Source organism: Leucopleurus acutus, assembly GCF_964270905.1.
Source record: "Leucopleurus acutus genome assembly, chromosome: X".
NCBI lineage: Eukaryota > Metazoa > Chordata > Mammalia > Artiodactyla > Delphinidae > Leucopleurus > Leucopleurus acutus.
This window is the reverse complement of record NC_139148.1, coordinates 116,329,552-116,350,339: the sequence shown is the minus strand read 5'-3', so window position 1 is coordinate 116,350,339 and position 20,788 is coordinate 116,329,552. Positions and strand designations below refer to the sequence as shown.

General features: G+C 41.9%; 2 protein-coding genes across 2 annotated transcripts in view; both read right to left on the bottom strand.

Annotated features, from left to right (window-relative positions):
• The window catches only part of LOC309978104 (small integral membrane protein 10-like protein 2A), a gene marked incomplete at its 5' end in the record, with an annotated part of 129,018 nt that overhangs the window by 15,725 nt on the left and 92,505 nt on the right, over positions 1–20,788 (bottom strand). The window lies entirely within an intron of this gene.
• Positions 677–19,305, bottom strand: ZNF449 (zinc finger protein 449). The gene is made up of 5 exons (XM_082865144.1): positions 19,281–19,305; positions 15,776–16,225; positions 13,877–14,081; positions 1,784–1,897; positions 677–1,591 (listed from the first exon to the last, which is right to left on the bottom strand). Exons 2-5 carry the CDS (start codon positions 16,127–16,129, stop codon positions 705–707), a joined length of 1,560 nt encoding a protein of 519 aa, XP_082721270.1. The 5' UTR covers positions 16,130–16,225; positions 19,281–19,305; the 3' UTR covers positions 677–704.

Here is a 20,788-nt window from a genome sequence, read left to right as displayed (position 1 = left end):
GTTCTTCCACAAAGAGCTGACTTATTCTGGGAACAAAATAAATCATCAAATCAATACTCAGCTCTAAGCCGCATCACCCCAGGCTGCAACTAAGCAGACTAGCCACCTTTGCAAAATTCAAAAGTAAAGATTAAAATTCGAATTTCCTCAAAAATAAAATTTTCAATGGAAAGAACCCAGTTCATACCAGGCAAATGAAATCGTTTTCATCCATGTGTTCCTAACACATTTTCATTATTTCATAAAATACACTGTCTCCTTTCTTGCCACTTGGGACACATATAAAGCTTTAAACTAATATAATCACCTTTAATAATGACAGCAGAATAATTATAGTGTTGCTATAATAGATATGTCAGATAAACATGATTATCCATTATGTTGACCCTACCCTGAAAAGGATTGCCATTATTTTTATGCTTACATCTATGATACGGTTGGCTTGGTTCACAAAATTTTTCAATGTAATAAAAAAATAAGAGTTGTAGAGACAGAATAAATCAAATCTAGGAAAACTGCAAGAGTAGATAGATACTCTGGAATTCATATGACTTGGAAGATGGGTTTTTAAAGTAGAAAAAAAAAGCTGTTCTTATAAGCTCAAACAAAAAAATTCTTCCAAGACAAACAGGATGCTGCAGGTTTAAGATTTTGTTTTTTGAGTTACTGTCAATCTCTGTAGGACTTGTTTCCTTTAACAATCCTTAAAGAAGACCTCTAAAGTGAGTGACTTGGTGCATAATAAGGCCTGCTCTCTGTCTGAAGCTTTTAGAACAATGACTACACTTGTATGGCTTCTCCCCTGTATGAATTCTTAAATGAATAACAAGACTTGGTCTCTGTCTAAAGCTTTTCCCACAGTAATTACATTTAAATGGTCTCTCTTCAGTGTGAGTTCTCTGGTGCAAAGTAAGAGCTGTCAGCCTACTAAAACTTTTCCCACAATTATGACATCTATGAGGTTTCTCACCTGAATGAGTTTTCAGATGTCTTTTAAGACTTGATCCATGACAAAAGCTTTTCCCACACTCAAGGCATTTATATGTTTCTTCTTCAGAGTGGGTTCTCTGGTGCCCTATAAGGTGTGACCGCCGAGTGAATCGCTTTTTACACACCGTGCATTCATAGGGTCTCTCCCCCGTATGAAGTCGTTGGTGTCTGTAAAGGTCTGAACTACGAAGGAATCTTTTTCCACATTCAGGGCACTTATGAGGTTCCTCTCCTGAATGAATTCTCTGGTGCCCTGTAAGCTGTGACTTCCGAGCAAAACATTTCCCACACTGAGAACATCGGTGAGGTTTGTCTCCTGGACTCTTTTTCTTATGGGGTCTAGCGTTGAGGGGTTCTTCCAAGTTGGAGCTCTCAGGTTTCTCTCCTGCTGAGGGGTTCTGATGCTCTACAAGTTTTGTTAAATCTCTCTGTAAATCCTCTGGGGGGGTTTCCCATTGATTTTCTAACTGTACATAGTCTTTTTGCAAAATGGGGCCATGAAGAGCATTCCCCTCTAAAGTAACAATAAATGGATACATATTCTCCATTTTTTTCTGTTTTTCTGAAGTAGCTTCTTCATTTTCTATCCCGATCTCAAAACCTGAGAGAAGAAACATAACGCAGATGTCACTGTGTCCCACATTGAAAAGAACATGAAGGAAAATGAGTTATGTTAAACCACTGGTAGAAATAGAGACATTCTTAAGTACAATAGAATCCAAAATTCTTTACCTTGTTCAAAGTTGATTTTTTTCTTTTCTTTCTTCTGTGTTATCAACGAATGATTACTTACCTAACTTGGAATCGAGTAATTGCTTAATTTCTTTGGAATCTTGTAGTTCCTTCACCCATGCCTCTTCTCTATGCTCCAATGGAAAGCTCACGTCGAGTTTTGGTATTGGATATCCTGGCCAGAAGAAAGATGAGAAGCATAATAGTTTAGGTCACCAAAGATTTTTCCAGAGTTGAGGCTGATATCTTGGACATATGGCCCTTAATATCTACGTCCTCCTCAACTACTATTATGTCATCTGGAATCTCTCGCAAGAGTCTTATTTTTCTTTAAGACAAGAACAAAACAAGGCTATTCTCTTCTAACCTATGGAAAGGGAGTAAATCAATTCCGTGCAGAAATCAATACAATAAACTGCTACCGTATCTATTTTGATAATAGATTTATTTAGGTTAGAGCCAAAATATGAAGTAAATCTTCATAAAGTTTTGGCACATTAAAACTGAGAAATGCTGATATTGAGTACTACGTAAAGAGAGAGAGGTAAAGCCAGAAGTTATACAACTGCTTACTGGAATAATTTCAGTTGAGATTTTCAAATTATAATGGAAACGGACTGGGTTAGCAACCAGAAAAGCAGTCTTTGTGCTTGTTTCAGCTTAAGACTAGAAGTGGATCCTCTTGAAATTAACCCAAGTAACCATCAAAGGGTGTTTCTCACTGTCAAGCTAAGGACAACCAGAGAAGTTTCTACATTCAGTGCTCTGCTGTGTCCTACCACCCTCTCCTCACTGAGGAGAGCCACTCTGACTCCCATCCTCTCTCCACACCCCTTCCTCGCCTTCCTCTGCTCTGGCCAAGTTAACCGGTCCGCCATCAAGTTTGGGTTGCAAGTGGCTCATCTGAGATCAACATGCAGCATGATGTTTAAATATTAGCATCATTAAAATAATATCAGCAAGTTAATTTGATGAAACTTTAAAATTTAAAACATATCAAAACGGAGGAAGTGGACTAAAATACCTTATTTTATATTTTCATGGAAAAAAGGACCTTTTAAGATTAAGAAGCAAAAATGTGTTGCAAATAAAATTCTGTTTAAATTCACTATATTGTTTTTGTTTGGGTTTCAAAGCTAAGAATAGGATGAGAGGGTAATGAGACCGAGGTCAAATAAAAATGGAGGTCATAGATCAAAGGAAAGCTGCAATTACATAAAAGTAGGAGCAAACTGAAACTTGAAATAAGCAGAGAGAATAGCAAAGGCCTAGGTGTGAAACACTAATTTATAATCTAAATGCAGGGAGGGAGACAGACTTCCAACACGATACCATGAGGACTTTGCAGACCTATTTCCTAGTGAAACTGGTGAAAATTACTAAAAATAACAAAGAAACGTTCAAAGTCTAGAAAATTAGGAAACATCTATTGGGTTGGCCAAAAAGTTCGTTCGGGTTTTTCCATAAGATGTTCTAGAAGAACCTGAACAAACTTCTTGGCCAGCCCAATATTTTTAAAAATCTGCTAAAATTTACAGAGAACAGCAAGAGTCTTACGTACTTAAACCAAAACTGTTCTCTTTGGTCCCTCTCCCAGCTCCACTACAGACTGGCATAGCCAAGAGCCTGGGGCACTCTTTCCCCCAGCTCCCATTCAGAGGGATATCTTCCTGGGAGGGGCAGGACCCCAGCATTTGTCACCCTACCCTTAGCTATCTACAGTTGAGTCTAAATTCCAGGCCACTGTGGCTGAGAGGTGAGGGCTCCTTTCATCTACCCAGTCTCCACTGGTGGGATAGAGGATCTATCTACCTTGGGTGTAGTATTGCTGAGAATACTAGGGCCCTGATTGCCCTTGCAGGGCAGTTGTGGTTTTGTAAGGCAACTGTGATTATAAGACAGTGGTTTCTTGCCTGGAAAGGCAAGTCAAGGAGACCTGAGGCTCAGACTTAGTGCTCAGCTCCTAAAGTGGCAATGTGACTCAGAGATAAGCACATTACTGTCCCCACCTCCAGCTCCAGAGCAATGCATCTGAGATTTGGCCTGAGAGGACAAGCAGGCCTTAAAAGAGGTAGCTCCTAAAGTCTTCTCAAAGAAACTGACTTCATTTCCAAGAGAGAGAGGAGACGTTCAAGCCTAAGGATACTCTCAAAAAGAGTGGAGGCTGTAATGAAAGGCAATTGGAAAGAGTGATAGATTTATTGCATATACACACTAAACTGTAGGCTGACTAGTTTGCAGAAGAGAACTGGGGAAAGAGACAGCTGGGAGGAGCCCTCCTGGGATCAGAACAAATCTCAAAAACTGACCTCAGGAACTAGCCCATCTAAGGTGTCTGAATTTGATTGAATTAGTCTACAGAGCAATTTATGCTCCAGGGCATTGTTGAATGCAACAGAGCAATTAGCTGGTAATTAATAGCTGGGGCTGGTCACGGGCAAGAGACAGCCAAAGAAAGCCCTGCAAAAACTACTGTCATTCCAGGGTGACTATGCGCACACCCAAGGCTGTGCTCCATGAGGGCAATATCAAATGCTTAATATTGCAGGGTGAACTAGAGTTCACTAAAATAATCCAGCCACTCACCAAACAAATAAACTCTGGAGAGTGGAAGAAGGACACACAGTTGCTACAGTATGTAATCTAAAATGTCCAGTTTCCAACAAAAAACAAGACATGTATGTGAACAGGAAAGTATGACCCCTACACTGGAAAAAAAAAAAAAAAAGAGCAGGCAACAGAATCTGCCTATGAAATTGACTAGATATCTAATTTAACAGACGTCAAAGTAGCCATTATGAATATGTTTCAAGGACTAAAGGAAACCATGATTAAAGAAGTACAGTAAATTATGATGGCATTACATCACATCAAATAGAGAATATTGATAAACAGGGACTTCCCTGGTGGCGCAGTAGTTAAGAATCCGCCTGCTAATGCAGGGGACACGGGTTCAAGCCCTGGTCCAGGAAGATCCCACATGCTGTGGAGCAACTAAGCCCGTACGCCACAACTACTGCGCCTGTGCTCTAGAGCCCGTGAGCCACAACTACTGAGCCTGCGTGTCACAACTACTGAAGCCTGCGCGCCTAGAGCCCGTGCTCCACAACAAGAGAAGCCAGTGCAATGAGAAGCCTGCACACCGCAACAAAGAGTAGGCCCTGCTCGCTACAACTAGAGAAAGCCCGTGTGCAGCAATGAAGACCCAACGCAGCCCAAAGATAAATAAATAATTAAATTTTAAAAATATTGATAAATAGAAATTATTAAAAAAAATAATTGAAATCGAGTCCCCCTAAAACTGAGTTCCTCTGCTGAGTTTATGATTAACCCCTCTATCCAAAATTTTATTCCCTTTCTTGTCTGGCACCTGTTCCCCTCAGGATTGAGGAGTATCAATGCAAAGGGGGGATTGAAACCAAGCAGGACTCTCTGTGTCCTCCATTTCTTGTTTGTAGAAAAAGGCTTTAGTCTCCTAGGCCTTCCCTGACTTCCAAAGAGCAAATTCAAGCAGTTATTAATTAGGGAAGTGAGGGAGTGCAGAAACAAAGGAAAAGCAGTCAAGAAACAATAGTTCAGTAAACAGAGTCCTAGTTCCTCCTCAAGGGAGGGAGATATACGTGTGTGTGTGTGTGTGTGTGTGTGTGTGTGTGTGTGTGTGTATAAAATAATCTGATACATATCTTTGAGTTGTTCTGCAGGAGCTAAGGTTCCCCACCCAGGTGGAGGATGGTAACTACCTTCTGAGACCCCAGACTGGTCAGAAACTTGATGACTGAGATTCCTGAAACATCACTCTGCTACCTCACTATCAACCAATCAGAAGAAAGTCATGCACCCTGCAGCCCTCACTCCAAATGCTGCCTTTAAAAACTCTTCCCTGAAACCCATCAGGGAGTTCAGGTCTTTTAGGTGTGAGCCATCTGTTCTCCTTGCTTGGCCCTGCAATAAACCTTTCCTTGCTCCAAACTCCGATATTTCTGTTTGTTTGGCCTCACTGTGTGCCAGGCACAAAAACTTGGGTCTGACAACAGAATCAAGTGGTAATTCTGGAGTTGAAAAGTACAATGACTGAAATGAAAAATTCACTACAGTGGCTCAAGAGTACATCTGAACTGTCAGAAGAATTGCTGAACTCGAAGACATATCAATAGAGGTTATGCTATGAAAAGAACAGAGGCAGAAAAGAATGAAGAAACATGAATGGAGTCTCAGAGAAAAGTGGGGCACCATTAAGTGCACCAACAGATATATAATGAGAGAACCAGAAGGAGAGGAGTGAGAGAAAGGAGCCGAAAAAATATTTGAAGAAATAATGGCCCCAAACTCCCCAAATGTATTTAAAAATATCAATATACACACCTAGGACGCTCAATAAATTCCATGTACAATAACTACAAAGAGATCTACAAACAGACATATCAGAGTAAAAATCCTAAAAGCCAAATAAGAAGAAAAAACCTTGAAAGACAGCAAATGAAAAATGACTTGCCACTTACAAGGGAACCCTAGCAAGATTAAAAGCTGAGTTCTCATCAGAAACAACAGAGGCCAGAAGACAGTGGGATAATATATTCAAAGTGTTCAAAGAAAAATAAAAACTGTCAACCAAGAATCTTATATCCAGAAATGCTATCTTTCGAAAATGACTATGAAATAACATTTCTGATAAACAAAAGCTGATGAGAATTCATTGGTAGCAGACTTGCCTAACATGAAACACTAAAGGAAGTTCCTTAGTCTGAAAGCAAGTGATCCCAAACAGTACCTGAATCTACATGGAAAAACAAAGGGCACAAGTAAGGGTAATTATTTAATTATAAAAGTAATTATGCAAAACAGTATGTATGTAGTATATTGTTGGGCAAATAACATATAGAAATGTATTCTATTTGCCAATAACAGCACAAATGAAGTGGGTAGGAGAAAGCTGTACTGGGCTAAAGAAATGACTTCAGTTAGTAACTTGAATCCACAGGAAAAATGAAGAAAATCAGAAATGATAAATAATGTTAATATAACAAAAGCTATAACATATACTTGTTTTCCTTTCTTCTCCCAGCTCCTTTAAAAGTCTTAAAATTATATAAAGTAATAACTATAACAAGATATTGTTGAGTTTGTAACATTTTTGATATAATATGTATGACAGTAACACCCCAAAAGGGGAAAAAGGGAATAGAGTTACACAGGAGAAATATTTCTATAGCTCACTGACATTGTTAGTATAAATCCGAAGCTGATTATGATAAGTTAAGATGTACATAATAAATCCTAGAGTAATCACTAAGGAAATAGCTTTAAAAATAGTGAAAATTCATTAAAGTACATAAATTTTACATTGAAAATATTTACTTAGTGTCAAAGAAAGCAGTAAGTGAGGGATAGAGGAGCAAAACAGATATGAGACACATACAAAAACAAAAAGTGAAATAGCAGATATAAATCCAACCATATCGAAAATAAGATTAAATGGTATGAATTAAACAACTCGATCAAAAGGCAGAGATTGTCAGACTGGATTTTTAAAAATCCAACTATATGCTGTCTAAGGAGACACATTTCAGATTCAAAGATACAAATAGACTGAATGGAAAAGAATGGAAAAAGCTATATCATGCAAGTAGTAACCACAAGACAGCTAGAATGACTATATTAATATCATACAAAATAGACATTAAAACAAAAAAGTTATTAGAGATAAATAGAATCATTTTATAATGATAAAAGAATCAATCCAGCAGGAAGATGTAACAATTATAACCATACGTGCACTTAATAACAGAATACCAAAATACATGAAGGAAAAATGGACAGAAATAGTAAAAGAAATAGGCAATTGAATAGTAATAGTTGGAGACTTCAATATCTCCTTGCACTATTGGATAGGAAATTTAGGCAGATGATCAACAACAGAAGACTTAAAAATTACCATAAACCAACTAAACATCACAGACATTTATAGAACACTCCAACCAACAACAGCAGAATATACATGCTTCTCAAGTGCACAGAGAAAATTCTACAGGACAGTTGAGATACTATACCGTAAAACAAATGTTCAAAAATGTTAAAGGGGATTTCTTTGGTGGCGCAGTGGTTAAGAATCCGCCTGCCAGTGCAGGGGACACGGGTTCAAGCCCTGGTCTGGGAAGACCGCACATGCTGCGGAGCAACTAAGCCCGTGCGCCACAACTACTGAGCCTGTGCTCTAGAGCCTGCATGCCACCACTACTGAAGCCCACGTGCCACAACTACTGAAGCCCATGCACCTAGAGCCCGTGCTCCACAACAAGAGAAACCACCGCAATAAGTCCGCACACCACAATGAAGAGTTGCCCCCGCTCGCCACAACTAGAGAAAGCCCACGCGCAGCAAAGAAGACCCAATGCAGCCCCAAGATAAAAATAAATAACTGAATAAAAATTTATAAAAAATGTTAAAGGATCACAATTACAAAGTATATTCTCCCACCAAAATGGAATGAAATTATAAATAAATAACAGAAAGAAAACTGGGAACTTCACAAATATTTCAAAATTGAACAACATACTCCTAAGTAACCAATCAGTCAAAGAAGAAATCAAAAGGGAAATTAGAAGTATTTTGAGGTAAATGGAAACGAAATGAAAATGAAAACTTAGGACTGTAAAACCAGTGCTTAGAGGGAAATTTATAGCTATGAATGCCTATATTAGAAAGGAAGAAAAATCTCAATAACCTAACTTTGCACCTTACACCATCTCTGGATACAGAGAACATATGCTCATACTTGAGCTTCTTCTTGGATGAACTTCTTAATTATCTACCAACCTCGCCCCCCACTCACCTTGTCGTCCTACATCCTACATAACATTCAGATCCTTGTGCCTCTGGTGCACTCAGCCTCCACTTCCTGGACTCTCAGAGCCCTGCTCCTGACACTATAACCAGTTTGCATTTCCCAACCTATGCTCATGACCCATGTCAGCGGAGGCTACTGACCATTCCTTGACCCATCTTCCACCCTTCTGACGTTAGTTCCTATCCTCTACTCTTACACACTCCATAGTATACCATCACAGATGCTGAATGAATAGGACGCTTATTGAAAAGGTTTTCACAGATATCAGCCCTCCTTCTATCTGCTAACATGGTGACAACAGTTATGACTTTTATACAGCAAAGATCAAACACTTTGATGATACAGAATAAGTGAAGGCAAGGAGAATTTGGCACTCTCATATGCTGTGGTGGGAGAATAAATTGGTACAACAATTTTGGAGGACAATTTGACAATATCAAAGTTTTAAATACCCATTAACCAATCAACCCCACTTCTAGAAATTTAGCCTATTGACACCTGCATATACACAAGGATGCTCACTGTATATTTTATAGCTTGGCTCCAGGGCTTTGAATCAATGTTGAATGGCAGTCAGAAAGCAGGCTCTAATTTCTACTTCTGTCAGGGGGCTCTTCTCTTCATCCTCAATGCAGACTAGTCTGTGTAGCTGCTATTACCATTGGATGAGTGGTTTTACAGCAATAGAAGAAACATCAATTGCTATTCAGTTGGTATAAAATAAGAGGGTCCTACAGATAGAAACCAAAGCCTATTACCTTAAATTTAACCATTGCTTCTGTCTTTTAGACTATAGTCTAGAACCTTAGACCTTAGTTTCCAAGTGATGATAATGTGTTGTCCAGGATGTTAAACTCACCTCATGGTTATAGCCAAGAGACTCATCATGGGTATATTTTATTTGACCTAATTAACTGAAGAAATTTACTCAAGAAAAATTGACTGCAGAAAAAGAAAAAAAAAGATACAAGGATATAATGCACAGCACAGGGAATATAGCCAATATTTTATAATAACTTTAAATGGAGTATAATCTATAAAAATACTGAATCACTATGTTGTACACCTGAAACTAACACAATATTGTAAATCAACTACACTTCAATTTAAAAACTACTTTCTGACGTAAAAAAACTGAAGTATAAAGTAAAAGGCTAGTAGGGACAGGGAAGCATAGGTGCATACTTGTTTTAAAATATAGCTCCAAATTCTTTGATATTTTTCCCTTCAAGTGGTGGAGTTTAATTTTCTTCCCCTTAAGTGTGGGTTGGATTTAGTGACTTTCTTCTAATGAATAGAATATGGTAGAAGTGATGGTGTGTGACTAGTTCATCAAAAACATTGTGGCATCCTCCTTGCTTTCTCTTGATTCGTTTGCTCTGGGGGAAATCTGCTGCTGTGTTGTGAGGACACTCAGGCAGCCTATGGAGAAGATTGCTTAGCAGGGAACTGAGGTCTCCTGCCAGCCCCTGCTGACATCTTGACAGCAACTACATGAGCAGCTCTGAGCCAGAAACACCCTGTCAACCACTCCCAAATTCCTGACTCTCAGAAACTGTGAAGTGATAAGTGCTTTCTCTTTTAAGCTACTAAATTTTGGGGGGTAATTTGTTATTCAGCAAAAGCTATCTATACAAAGAGGGAAAAAGCAACTTGAGGTTAACAGAGAAGGTGCTTGATTGATGAATGTTCCCCCCATCCCAGGCTCAGGGAATGACTTCATTAAGCCCCATTATCAAACATTGTGTCATAAAGTCTCCACTGTACCAAGAAATATCATTACTATTGTTAGGGCTGGATATTAGCTAATGATACATCATTTAGTATAAAGAAATTTAAGTTACAAGACTCTTTTGTTGCTCTGCGGACAGCATTTTTTGCCCTACTTTTTACTTTAAATTTTCATCTCTCATATCCTGCATCACCAAAAAGATGTGACCTTTGACATTTTGTATACAATTTCCTAGTGTAAGCTCATGCGGTTAAATTAAAAAAAACCTGAGGCTTTGGCAAATGAAAATTGTTCCAAATTTGGTGTACTAATTTTGAACTCCAGACTTTCAAAGATAAGCATGGTATACTTTATATTTTTAGGACCAGCACATCTTTTCTTTCTTATTGCAGACATTCTAATATTTTTGCCTATCTCTAACATCTGGCGTGTCTGGCTTGAATTCAAATAAGGGATTTTTTTTTAAATAAGGGATTTTTTAAAGCTTATGTATTTCTTAGATCTCTTTATATTTTCTACTTAAGTTCTTTTCCCTCTTTCTCTCTTATTCTCTCTTCCCACCCCCCTCTGTATTCACATTAAATGAATATCATTAGGTGAATATATGTGTGTATATACATATATTTTTTTCCATTTTATATATACCCAACAACTTAATGTTTTGCTAACAGGGAATACATTCCAAACTTTAATATAAAATCAACTGACCTCTTCCATTACTTTGAAATTTCTTCTATTCTGCCAGCATCCTGTGCTTTTCACTCACTCAGCCTACAATATGATGTGCTTCATGTAATATACCGAAGATGTTTTCATTTAAAAAAAAACCAGTAAAAGTATAAGCAACCTTTAAATTATAGAACAATAAGTCTTGCATCATTTTGAAAAGCATAATATATCACTTTAACAGTGATGAAAAAGGGGTAGTTTCCTCTCCTCCAAATTGGTATATTTTACTTGTTTAACTCATTCTATCTCTTCCTTGTTGAACACACTGGACATTCCCGTGCTTTAAAGAGTAAAGTATTACAATCAAGAGCAACATTGCTGTTCTGCATCATCTGTGATCTTTGTACCTGGGACTGTTGCTAAGAGGAGCAAATTAACATGGGGAATGAGAGTGCATGTGCAAAAACATTTATCATTAAATATTTCTAGCTAAGTTTCACTACTTGTTGCTGGCATACATACAAAATTACAGATTTTTTAGAACTTTTAAACAGACTATAGACTATAGGTAATGTAAAGATTGGAACGTAAATGACAATATTATATAGTTCTGCTTTGACCATAATACACATACATATGTAGTTGTCAGTTTTTCTTTTTTGTCACCTTTATTTTAAAATATCTAGAGACCCACAAACACCTCAAACTCCACATGGTCAACATGGTCAAATCTAAACTCACATTGACCCACCAAATCTGATCCTCTCTTCTGTTCTCTGTGTCAGTGAATAATATTATCAATCTTCCCAGTTCATTGGCCAGAATCCTGGATACCATCCTTAACCTCTTTTTCTTCTTCATCCAACACCCAGTCAATCACCAAGTCCCATAATTTCTATTTCCTACTTATCTTTCAAATTGGTCTTTTTCTCTCTACCACCACCGACACAATCTTAGACCAGAAAATCATGCTCTCTAAGGTGGATGATTGCAGGATAGCTGTTTCCAGTCTTCCCTCTATTATTGTAGCCAGAGTGACCTTCTAAATGCAAATCTGTGTATATCCCTGCCTTACTTAAGAACATCCAGTGGTTTCTCACTGTCCTGGTAATAAAGCATATCTTCTCAACAAGGCTGACAAAGTTCTTCAAGATCCAGGACCCTACTTCTCTCTCCAGCCTCTTCAGTGCAACTCTGGCTCCTCTGCTTCTCCTCTGCGCCCTCACACTGCAGCAGGAAGTCTTCAAATATGCCATGCTCTCTACCCCTCTGAGCCTTTGCATAGGCTGCCCATTCTGTCCAAAGCCCTCTCCCCTCCCCACTTCCACCACTCAGCAGGCTTACTGCAATTCATCTTGTAGGTGTCTACCCAGATCCCCCTTCCTCAGGGATGCCTTCCCTCTCTGCCAAAAAGCTGGTTAGGTGGCAATCCTATGAGCTCCCATAGCATCCTACTCCCTCCAATACATCATTTTACAGTTCTATTTTCATATCTGAATCATCCATAGGAGCTGAAGCTCCAAGGTGCCTGGGACTGATTTTCTGTCTTGTGTACTAGAGACCCCAGGGTGGCAACCCACTGAATGAGGAAAATATTTGCAAATCATATACCTGATAAAGGATGGATATCCAGCATATATAGAGAACTCTAAAATTCAACAACACCAAAAAAAAATCAAAAATGTGCAAAGGACCTGATTAGACATTCTCCAAGGAAGATTTACAAATGGTCAATAAGCACATGAAAAGATGCTCAACGTCATTAATCATTTGGAAAATGCAAATCAAAACTACAGTGAGATACCACCTCACACCCATTAGGAATGCTACTATCAAAAAAAAAAAACAGGTGTTGGTGAAGATGTGGAGAAATTGGAAACCTTGTGCACAGTTGGTGGGAACATAAAATGGTACAGTCTCTGTGGAAAACAGAATGGAAGTACCTCAAAAAATTAATTAAAACTAGAAATGCCGTATGATCCAGCAATTTCACTTCTGGTTATATAACCAAAAGAAGTAAAAGCAGGGTCTCAAACAGATATTTTTACACCCATGTTCACAGAAGCATTATTCACAATAGCTAAGATGTAGAAGCAACCCAAGTATACGTTTATGGAAAATGGATAAGCTAAATGTGATATATACATACAAAGGATTATTATTCAGCCATTAAAAGGATGGAAATTCTGAACCCTGAGGACATTATGTTAAGTGAAATAAGCCAGAAAGGTGAATGGTGGTTGCCGGGGGTGGGGGGCAGTGGTGGAATGTAAAAATGGGGAGTTATTGTTTAAATGGGTCTAGAGTTTCAGTTTTACAAGATGAAAATAGTTATGGAGATGGATATTGGTAATGGCTCCACAAAATTATAAATGTATTCAATACCACTGAACTGTACACATAAAAATGGTTAAGGTGGCAAACCTTAGGTCGTGGGTATTTTACCACAATAAAAAAAATTGAAAAGAGAAAAATAGGCTTCTTGAGCAGGGTCATTAGCTTAAGGGGTTTTCAATCCCATTCGATTGAAGGTGCTTTGTGCCCAGCTATCCCCAGAGAGATATTTCCTCCTTCTGCTCTTTTTTTATTTTTTGATTTTTTTGATGTGGACCATTTTTAAAGTCTTTACTGAATTTGTTACAATGTTGCTTCTGTTTTATGTTTTGGTTTTTTTGTCCACGGGGCCGGTGGGATCTTACCTCCCTGACCAGGGATCAAACCCACACTCCCTGCATTTGGAAGGCAAAGTCTTAACCACTGGACCGCCAGGGAAGTCCCTCCTCCTTCTACTCTTGATCAGAGTGGCCTGTTTCCATCAGGTTATCGGTATTCTAAGCAACCTCAACCCTGCAGAGCTCTTGAGCTCTCAAAATGGAAACCAAAGAAAGGAAATAAAACCCTTGCCTTACCAGGGTCCAGAAAGGGCTGGCCTTCCCCAGCAGCACCGAAGCTCAGCTCCTGCGGCCCTGCCTGTGGGATCCACGCCTCTGCCACTGGGACCTCCGGGGCAGGTCCCATTACTTGGAGTGGGGGTGACTCCAGGTGGATGTTTGGCGGTATGTGTGCCATTCCCACTGGTGCCAGTTCTTCCAAGAGCATTTCCTGCCTATCGAGCTGGGGGAAATGCCAGAACCGTCACTGAAGTCCAGACCAGCCCTGCCCAGTAGCAATATAATGCAAGCCACCCATGTCCTTTTAAATGTACCAGCAGCCATATGAAACAAAAAATGAAATAGGTAAAGTTGATCTTAATAACACACAGTATTTAACCCAAAAATATCTAAAATATCATAATTTCAGAATGTAATCAATATAAACAATTGTTACGAGATATTACACCGACTTTTGTTTCATACTAAGTTTTTGGAATGTGCTGTGCATGTTATGCTTACAGCACATCTCGATTTGGACTAGCCACATTGCAAGTGCCCCAGAGTCACCCCTGGCTAGTGGCTGTTCTGGGTGGTGCGCGACTAGACCATACAAAGATAAAATCTATATGGTAAGCTAAACCGAGAAGATGGAGAAAGGAAGGGAAACCATAAATTCATTCTATCCTAGGGGGACAGGGACCCTTGGATGACTCCAAGGAGAGTTGACCCCATCAACACACCAGGCAGAAGTGCCCCTAATGCCCACCAACAAACACTTTCTTCTCCCAAAGATTCTGTCCGTGCTCAGCTATGGCTTTCACTGGATGGTTCTGAACAGAGGTCAGCGCCACCGCCCCCATGGGGCATTTTGCCTATGATGGCAGGTGGTGGCTATCAGAATGTAACGAGCCAGAGGTGGGAGTCTATGTACTCGGCTGGCCAAAATGTTCGTTCGGGTTTTGCTGTAACGTCTTATGGAAAAACCAGAACAAACTCTTTGGCCAACCCAATAATTCACAGGGCAGAATTGTTCCACCTCCCAAACAATTTAGGAATGTTCCCTCAAACATTCATGTACGTAAAAAGAACCTTTCAAGGACCTCACCCTGTTGGTCATATAAACACAAAATATTTTTGCATATTTTAGCATGACTTGAATGCTCTAGGAAAGCATTACTTTGGAAATCAAATGAAGACTATACTACTTATTGTTTGGACTGACCAAGAGTTGTTTGCCACTTTGAGAAATCATATGACCAACAGCAACACCGCTCACAGTGTTTGAGCTGTATCACATCAGTCAGAAGTTCTGCCTGTCGCCTTCCCAATGTATCTGTGCATAGATTCAAGCAAATGACAACCTCCTGAAGTTTTGGTGCAGTCAAGCCCAAATATGTGCACGCTCACATGCTTATTAATTCATAAGAAATCACATTCCTTTTCCTTTATATTCCTTCTAGACTCTACTTGACTCAGGGTTGGCAAAATTTTCTTGTAAAGAGACAGACAGTAAATATTCTAGGCTTTGTGGGTAGTATTGGTCTGTTGCCTCTTCTTTTTTTTTAAACCACTCTTCAAAAAGGTAATAACCATTACTAGCTCATGGGTAGTATAAAAACAGGCTTTGTCCAATATTTGGCCCATAGAGCACTTACTATATTGATTTTTTTTCTAATTCGGTGTATATAAGGAAGTTATATTATCTATAAATTTCATTTTAGCACAGTAAAGGGGACATTACCAAATATCTGTTATAGAAGTGGAGTTGGGTTTATAGTTGAGAATCACTGAAACATATGCCAATTCCAGCAGAAGGAAAAAATGGAAAGCCCTGCAGGGAAATCCTGAGGCACCAGACAGAACGTCTGACCCGGTCCCAGCTGCCTCTGCTACTTCTTTTGGTCTAATTCCCAAGATCCCAACCTCTTTTCTCACCTGCTGCTCTGGTATCTCAAGTTCTCTCTGTAAGTCTTCTATCAGTGACACAACTCTTTCTCTGTTCTCCGGGCAATGTTCCCTCACCCAGGTCTCTATCTCTGTGGGCAGAATCGTTAGGAATTGCTCCAACACCAGCAGCTCCAAGATTTGCTCCTTAGAACGCATCTTTGGCTTCAGCCATTGACAGCAGAGCTCCCAGAGTTTGTTGAAAGCTTCATGAGGCCCAGATGCTTCTTTGTACTGGAACTGCCGGAAGCGCTGGCGGAAGACCTCACAGTCGGTATCATACTCTTGAAACACCGAGCCCTGATTCAAGGAGGCCTGGATTGCACAACCCAGGGCCACAGCCATCGCCAACTTCCAGCACTGTACAATTTATCTGGGTCCCGAAGCAGCAGATTCCAATTTCTTTCTTTGTGTTATCCTCCGGGCAGAGCCACCTACAAGCTGAGGACGGGACAAAATGAGGAAGGAGAAACAGCAGTGGTTACAAGAGGGCAGACTAACCTCCCTTAACTTGCTTACTTTTCTCCAAAGCCCTAAAGAAGCAGATCATAATCTTTTGGGGGGTTTTGAGAATCTGATGAAAGTCATGGACAATTTCTAGAAAGATATACTACACAGCAAATTCTGCATTCAATTTCAAAAAGTTTACAAAATCTTCAAGACCATCCACGGATTCTCTAGAACTGTGCTATCCAATATGGTATTCGATAGTCCCATGTGGGTCGGGGGAGAGATAAATTAGGAGTTTGGGATTAACAGATACACACTACTATATATAAAATAAGTAGACAACAAGGACCTACTGTACAGCACAGGGAACTATACTCAATATCTTATAATAACCTATAATGGAAAAAGAATCTGAAAAAGAACATATATATATACATATATATATATATATATATACACACACACACACACACACACATATGTACATATTGGGTTGGCCAAAAAGTTCGTTTGGTTAGTGAATATGTTGTTCCATAAGGTTTCTCGTGAAAATGAAAAATGTGTCCTTTATTTTCACTTAAAACCGAACAAACTTTTTGGCTGACCCAATACATATATATCTAAACCACTTTGCTGTATATTTGAAACTAATACAACATTGTAAATTAACTACACCTCAGTAAAAATAAAATAGTCCCATGTGGAAGTTTAAATTAATTAAAACTAAAAATTCAATTTCTCATTCATACTAGCCACATTTCAAGTGCTCAAGAGACATCTTTGTGTGGTACATATATACAATGGAATATTACTCAGCTATAAAAAAGGATGAAATAATGCCATTTGCAGCAACATTGATGGACCTAGAGGTTGTCATACTTAGTGAAGTAAGTCAGACAAAGACAAATATATGATATCACTTATATGTGGAATCTAAAAAAAGGCTACAAATGAACTTATGGACAAAACAGAAATACAGTTACAGATGTAGAAAATAAACTTATGGTTACCGGGGGGTAAGGGGTGGGGGAGGGATAAACTGGAAGATTGGGATTGACACATACACACTACTATATATAAAATAGATAACTAATAAGGACCTACTGTATAGCACAGAGGACTCTACTCAGTACTCTGTAATGGTCTATGTGGGAAAGGAGTCTAAAGAAAGAGTGGATATACGTATATGTATAACAGATTCACTTTGCTGTACACATGAAACTAACACAACATGGTTAATCGACTATACCCCAATAAAAATTTTAAAAAAGAGACATCTTTGCAGAAAGTTCTATTGGACAGCTCTGCTCTAGAATTCCATGGACCCAGTGAACCCCTACAGATTTAGTGGCCTTTAAACCCAGTCCCAGCCTAATTTCAAATGTCTTGTGTTTCTGAATATAGCTAGGCCACAGAAGAAATGGAGGAGCAATACTTACAATGGTGAAGAACCATGAAAGTCCATCTACCTTTGAGTAACCCTTAGTCACCTTCAACCATGGGCATCTTGGCTAGGGCCATGCCTTGCAAAGACAGCAAACCACCAATCAGTCCCTAATTCCTCTCCACTGGAGGTTATGCATAGTTCAGGCAACATCACCGTGACCCTCATCCTGAAACAGCATTCTAAGTGACTTTCTCATGAGCAAAACACATGGCAACAGGGCAGGCCAGCAGGAATCAGTTCTGCATTAATAACCAAGAACATCTGTCACATTCATCACGCCTTGTGCCAGCTACTGTTCTAAGCCTCCCACACGCATCGGTTCATTTAGCCCTCACCCAACGTTAGGAGGTGGGCTCTAGTACTGTGCCCTGAATGCAGATGAGGGGACTGAGGTGAACCTGAGGAGGACGGAATAACTTTGTCCCAAGTCACACAGTAAACGTCAGAGGGAAGTGGGGAGGAAGTTGGAATCTACAGACTCCCGCACTGCTCACGTCCCAAACATCCACATATTCTCTGAGTGCAGCCTCTGAGGTCACAGAGGCCGTCACGTACATGTCCCCACAGGTCTCAGCACCAGTGCCCACTCCCCCCACCGCCCCGTGTGCTGTGGCTGCACTCTGTCTGCATTTGCCAGGACGCCTCATGTACCTGTCCTCTTCCTTGGGGTGGTGGGACAAGGAAAAATATGCTCATGATCTCACCCAGTCATGCCAGATGGGCACTGCCCCCATAGCACCGTTATCTTGATGGCAGCCTGGGCTTCAGCGGCAGACCCATCTCGTGATAACATGCTAGCTCTGAGTCCCTGACGCCCAGGGCTTCTGTCGCTAACACGAGATAATCACGGCATCTCTTTCATAGAAGCTCCTGAGGCGGATCCCAGCGCAGGGAAAGGAACAGCAGTGTGCCTGGCACAGAGGAAGCGCTCAGGAAAGCTCATTTCCTAGGAAGCTTCTATTTCCTCCCACCCCACCCCGCCAAGGCACCTAACCGTCGCTGGAGGGCATCCAGGGACCGTGCTGGTTTGGGCTATGGACCCGCCTTGAATGCGCTCCAGCCTCACAGCTGGGCAACCCTCCGCGGACGGTCCCCAACCTTCCACCACGCCGACCAGGGACTTGACCCTCCGCCTTTCTCCCCGTCGGCCCTTCCGGATGAAAACTTCACTCCACCCCGGGGCTGATGGCTTCTCCTCAAAGCCTCCTGAATGAAGCCGGCCCACAGGGCCCGTGGATGAAGAAGGGTGTAAAGAGAGGGCACTCGGGGAAAGGATAGGGGGACAAGCCTAAAAACCGGCTTAAAATCGGGGGGCCGCGGCGCGCCCCGAGCGTGCTCCCCGGGGAGGATGTCCCGCCGCCCGGAGGGGCGCTCCCCGCCCAGGAGAAGCCCGGGAAGGCCCGGCCGGGTCGCAGGGAGCGGCGGCGGGGATCCGGGCCGGACAGGGGCCCGCCGCCCGTCGCTCCTTCCCGTGCCCGCACCCGGACCGGGGCTGGAAGCGGCCGGTTAGCGCAGCCCGAGCGGGAAGGGAGCCCCGCTCCCCGCGCCCGCGCCCGCGCCCCAGGGACGGCCACGCCCTCTGACCGCTCCGGGACTCACCGCCTCAGCGCCCACGGCTCTCCCAGGCTCACCGGGGGCAGCTGCCCAGGGCGCAGGCGCGCGGCCAGGCTGCGGACTACAACCCCCGGCAGGCTACACGCCACTCGCCTAAAGATCTCGGCCCCTAAGGATGCTGACGCGGGAGAGGCTGGGAGTTTCCTTGGTCTCCCCTCGGCCTGAGGCCGCTTTTGGAAGCGATCCCATTTCCGGTCTTAAGCGACTCTAGATTCCCGGGGACTGGGTGGGGCGTGCTCCAGTTCTAGATCCTAGTGAGGGCTTCTCTCCCGTCAGCCCTAGAGTAACCGGAGCGACTGGGGACATCCTTAAATCTGTTATGACTGTATCAGTGATTCTCAAACCTCTCTTTTTAGGAAGAATTTTTTTTGCGAGAATCTTAAAAATTCAGATTTCTGCGCTCTACCCCGACACCCATACTCATTGGATCTCGCATGAACTCGAGAATTTGCATTTCAATAAACTTTTCTGGGGATAATGACTCTGATCTTCCGCTCCCGGGTCACAGTGGCCTAGCTACCTTTGTATTTTCTTCTCGTAAAGAACCGAGCTTCGACGAAACTACCCCGTGCATTCCTCTCTGCTTTCGGCCGCCACCAGAGGGCTCTTGGGTCTTTAGGTTAGTCCATATGGCCCCTCCTCTTGTCTTCCAATTGGTCGTCCGCAGGTCCCGCCCCTGGAGTCAAGTTTTCCCTTCTGGGTGGTCAGCCGTGAGTTGTGGCCAGGCCAGAGGCGATGATGTCATTCTGGAGATGTAGTCCTCACATTCGTCCCGAGCTAGTTTGTGAGTGTGTGTGTCTCTGGACGCCAAAGTTTAGTGTTGGTCCAAGACAGAGAAGAAAGAGCTGCCTGCGATTGTGCCTCCCAGAGGCTCTGGTGGAAGTGAGACCTGGGGCAGGCGCCCCGCTGTCGCGAGCCTACAGAGGCCAAGGCACTTGAATCTGCTCCGCCTGGGCTGGAGTTGGGCTCATGGACTGGGTGGCCCCAGGGGTACGCCGACTCCTGCGGATTCCGTGTATTGTTGGCTGAGGCGCCAGGCGCCTTCGCCAGCTGTCGCAGCTGGTTTCCGGACCAAGATGGTCTGCGTTTGACCCCAACTCCCAGGAGCAAAAAGTAGTCCTCATTGTGATAGCAGAGTAGTTTCTGCGCCTGGAGCCATGCGAGGCCCAGCTTGGAAGCATGTCATCTGCGCTTCTATGTGTTCTGCCGCTGGTCCCCCAGAAACCCTCAGGCGGCTTCTGGAGCTTTGCCACGGCTGGGTGGCTTTGGCTTGAGATGCGCACCATGAAGCAGGTCCTGGCGCTGCTGGTGTTGGAGCAGCTGCCGACTATCCTGTCCCAGGAGATCCACAACAGCGTGCAGAATCTGCACCCGCACAGCTTGCCAAGAAGCTGTGAGTCTTTTAAAATACATGCAGACAGAGGTTGCGAGACGGAGGGGAGGGAATAGGTGAGTGAGTGAGACAGAGATGTTTTATGTGTGGTTTGGTGGCC

What these genes read in the sequence shown, in the direction of transcription:
- ZNF449 (XM_082865144.1), bottom strand. Translation starts at nt 16,129, where the DNA reads ATGGCTGTGGCCCTGGGTTGTGCAATCCAGGCCTCCTTGAATCAGGGC. An exon ending in CCAGCCCTTTCTGGACCCTG is followed by an intron (nt 1,898 to 13,876) that starts GTAAGGCAAGGG and finishes TCTTCTGGCCAG; the next exon opens with GATATCCAATACCAAAACTC. An exon ending in ATTACTCGATTCCAAGTTAG is followed by an intron (nt 1,592 to 1,783) that starts GTAAGTAATCAT and finishes TTCTTCTCTCAG; the next exon opens with GTTTTGAGATCGGGATAGAA.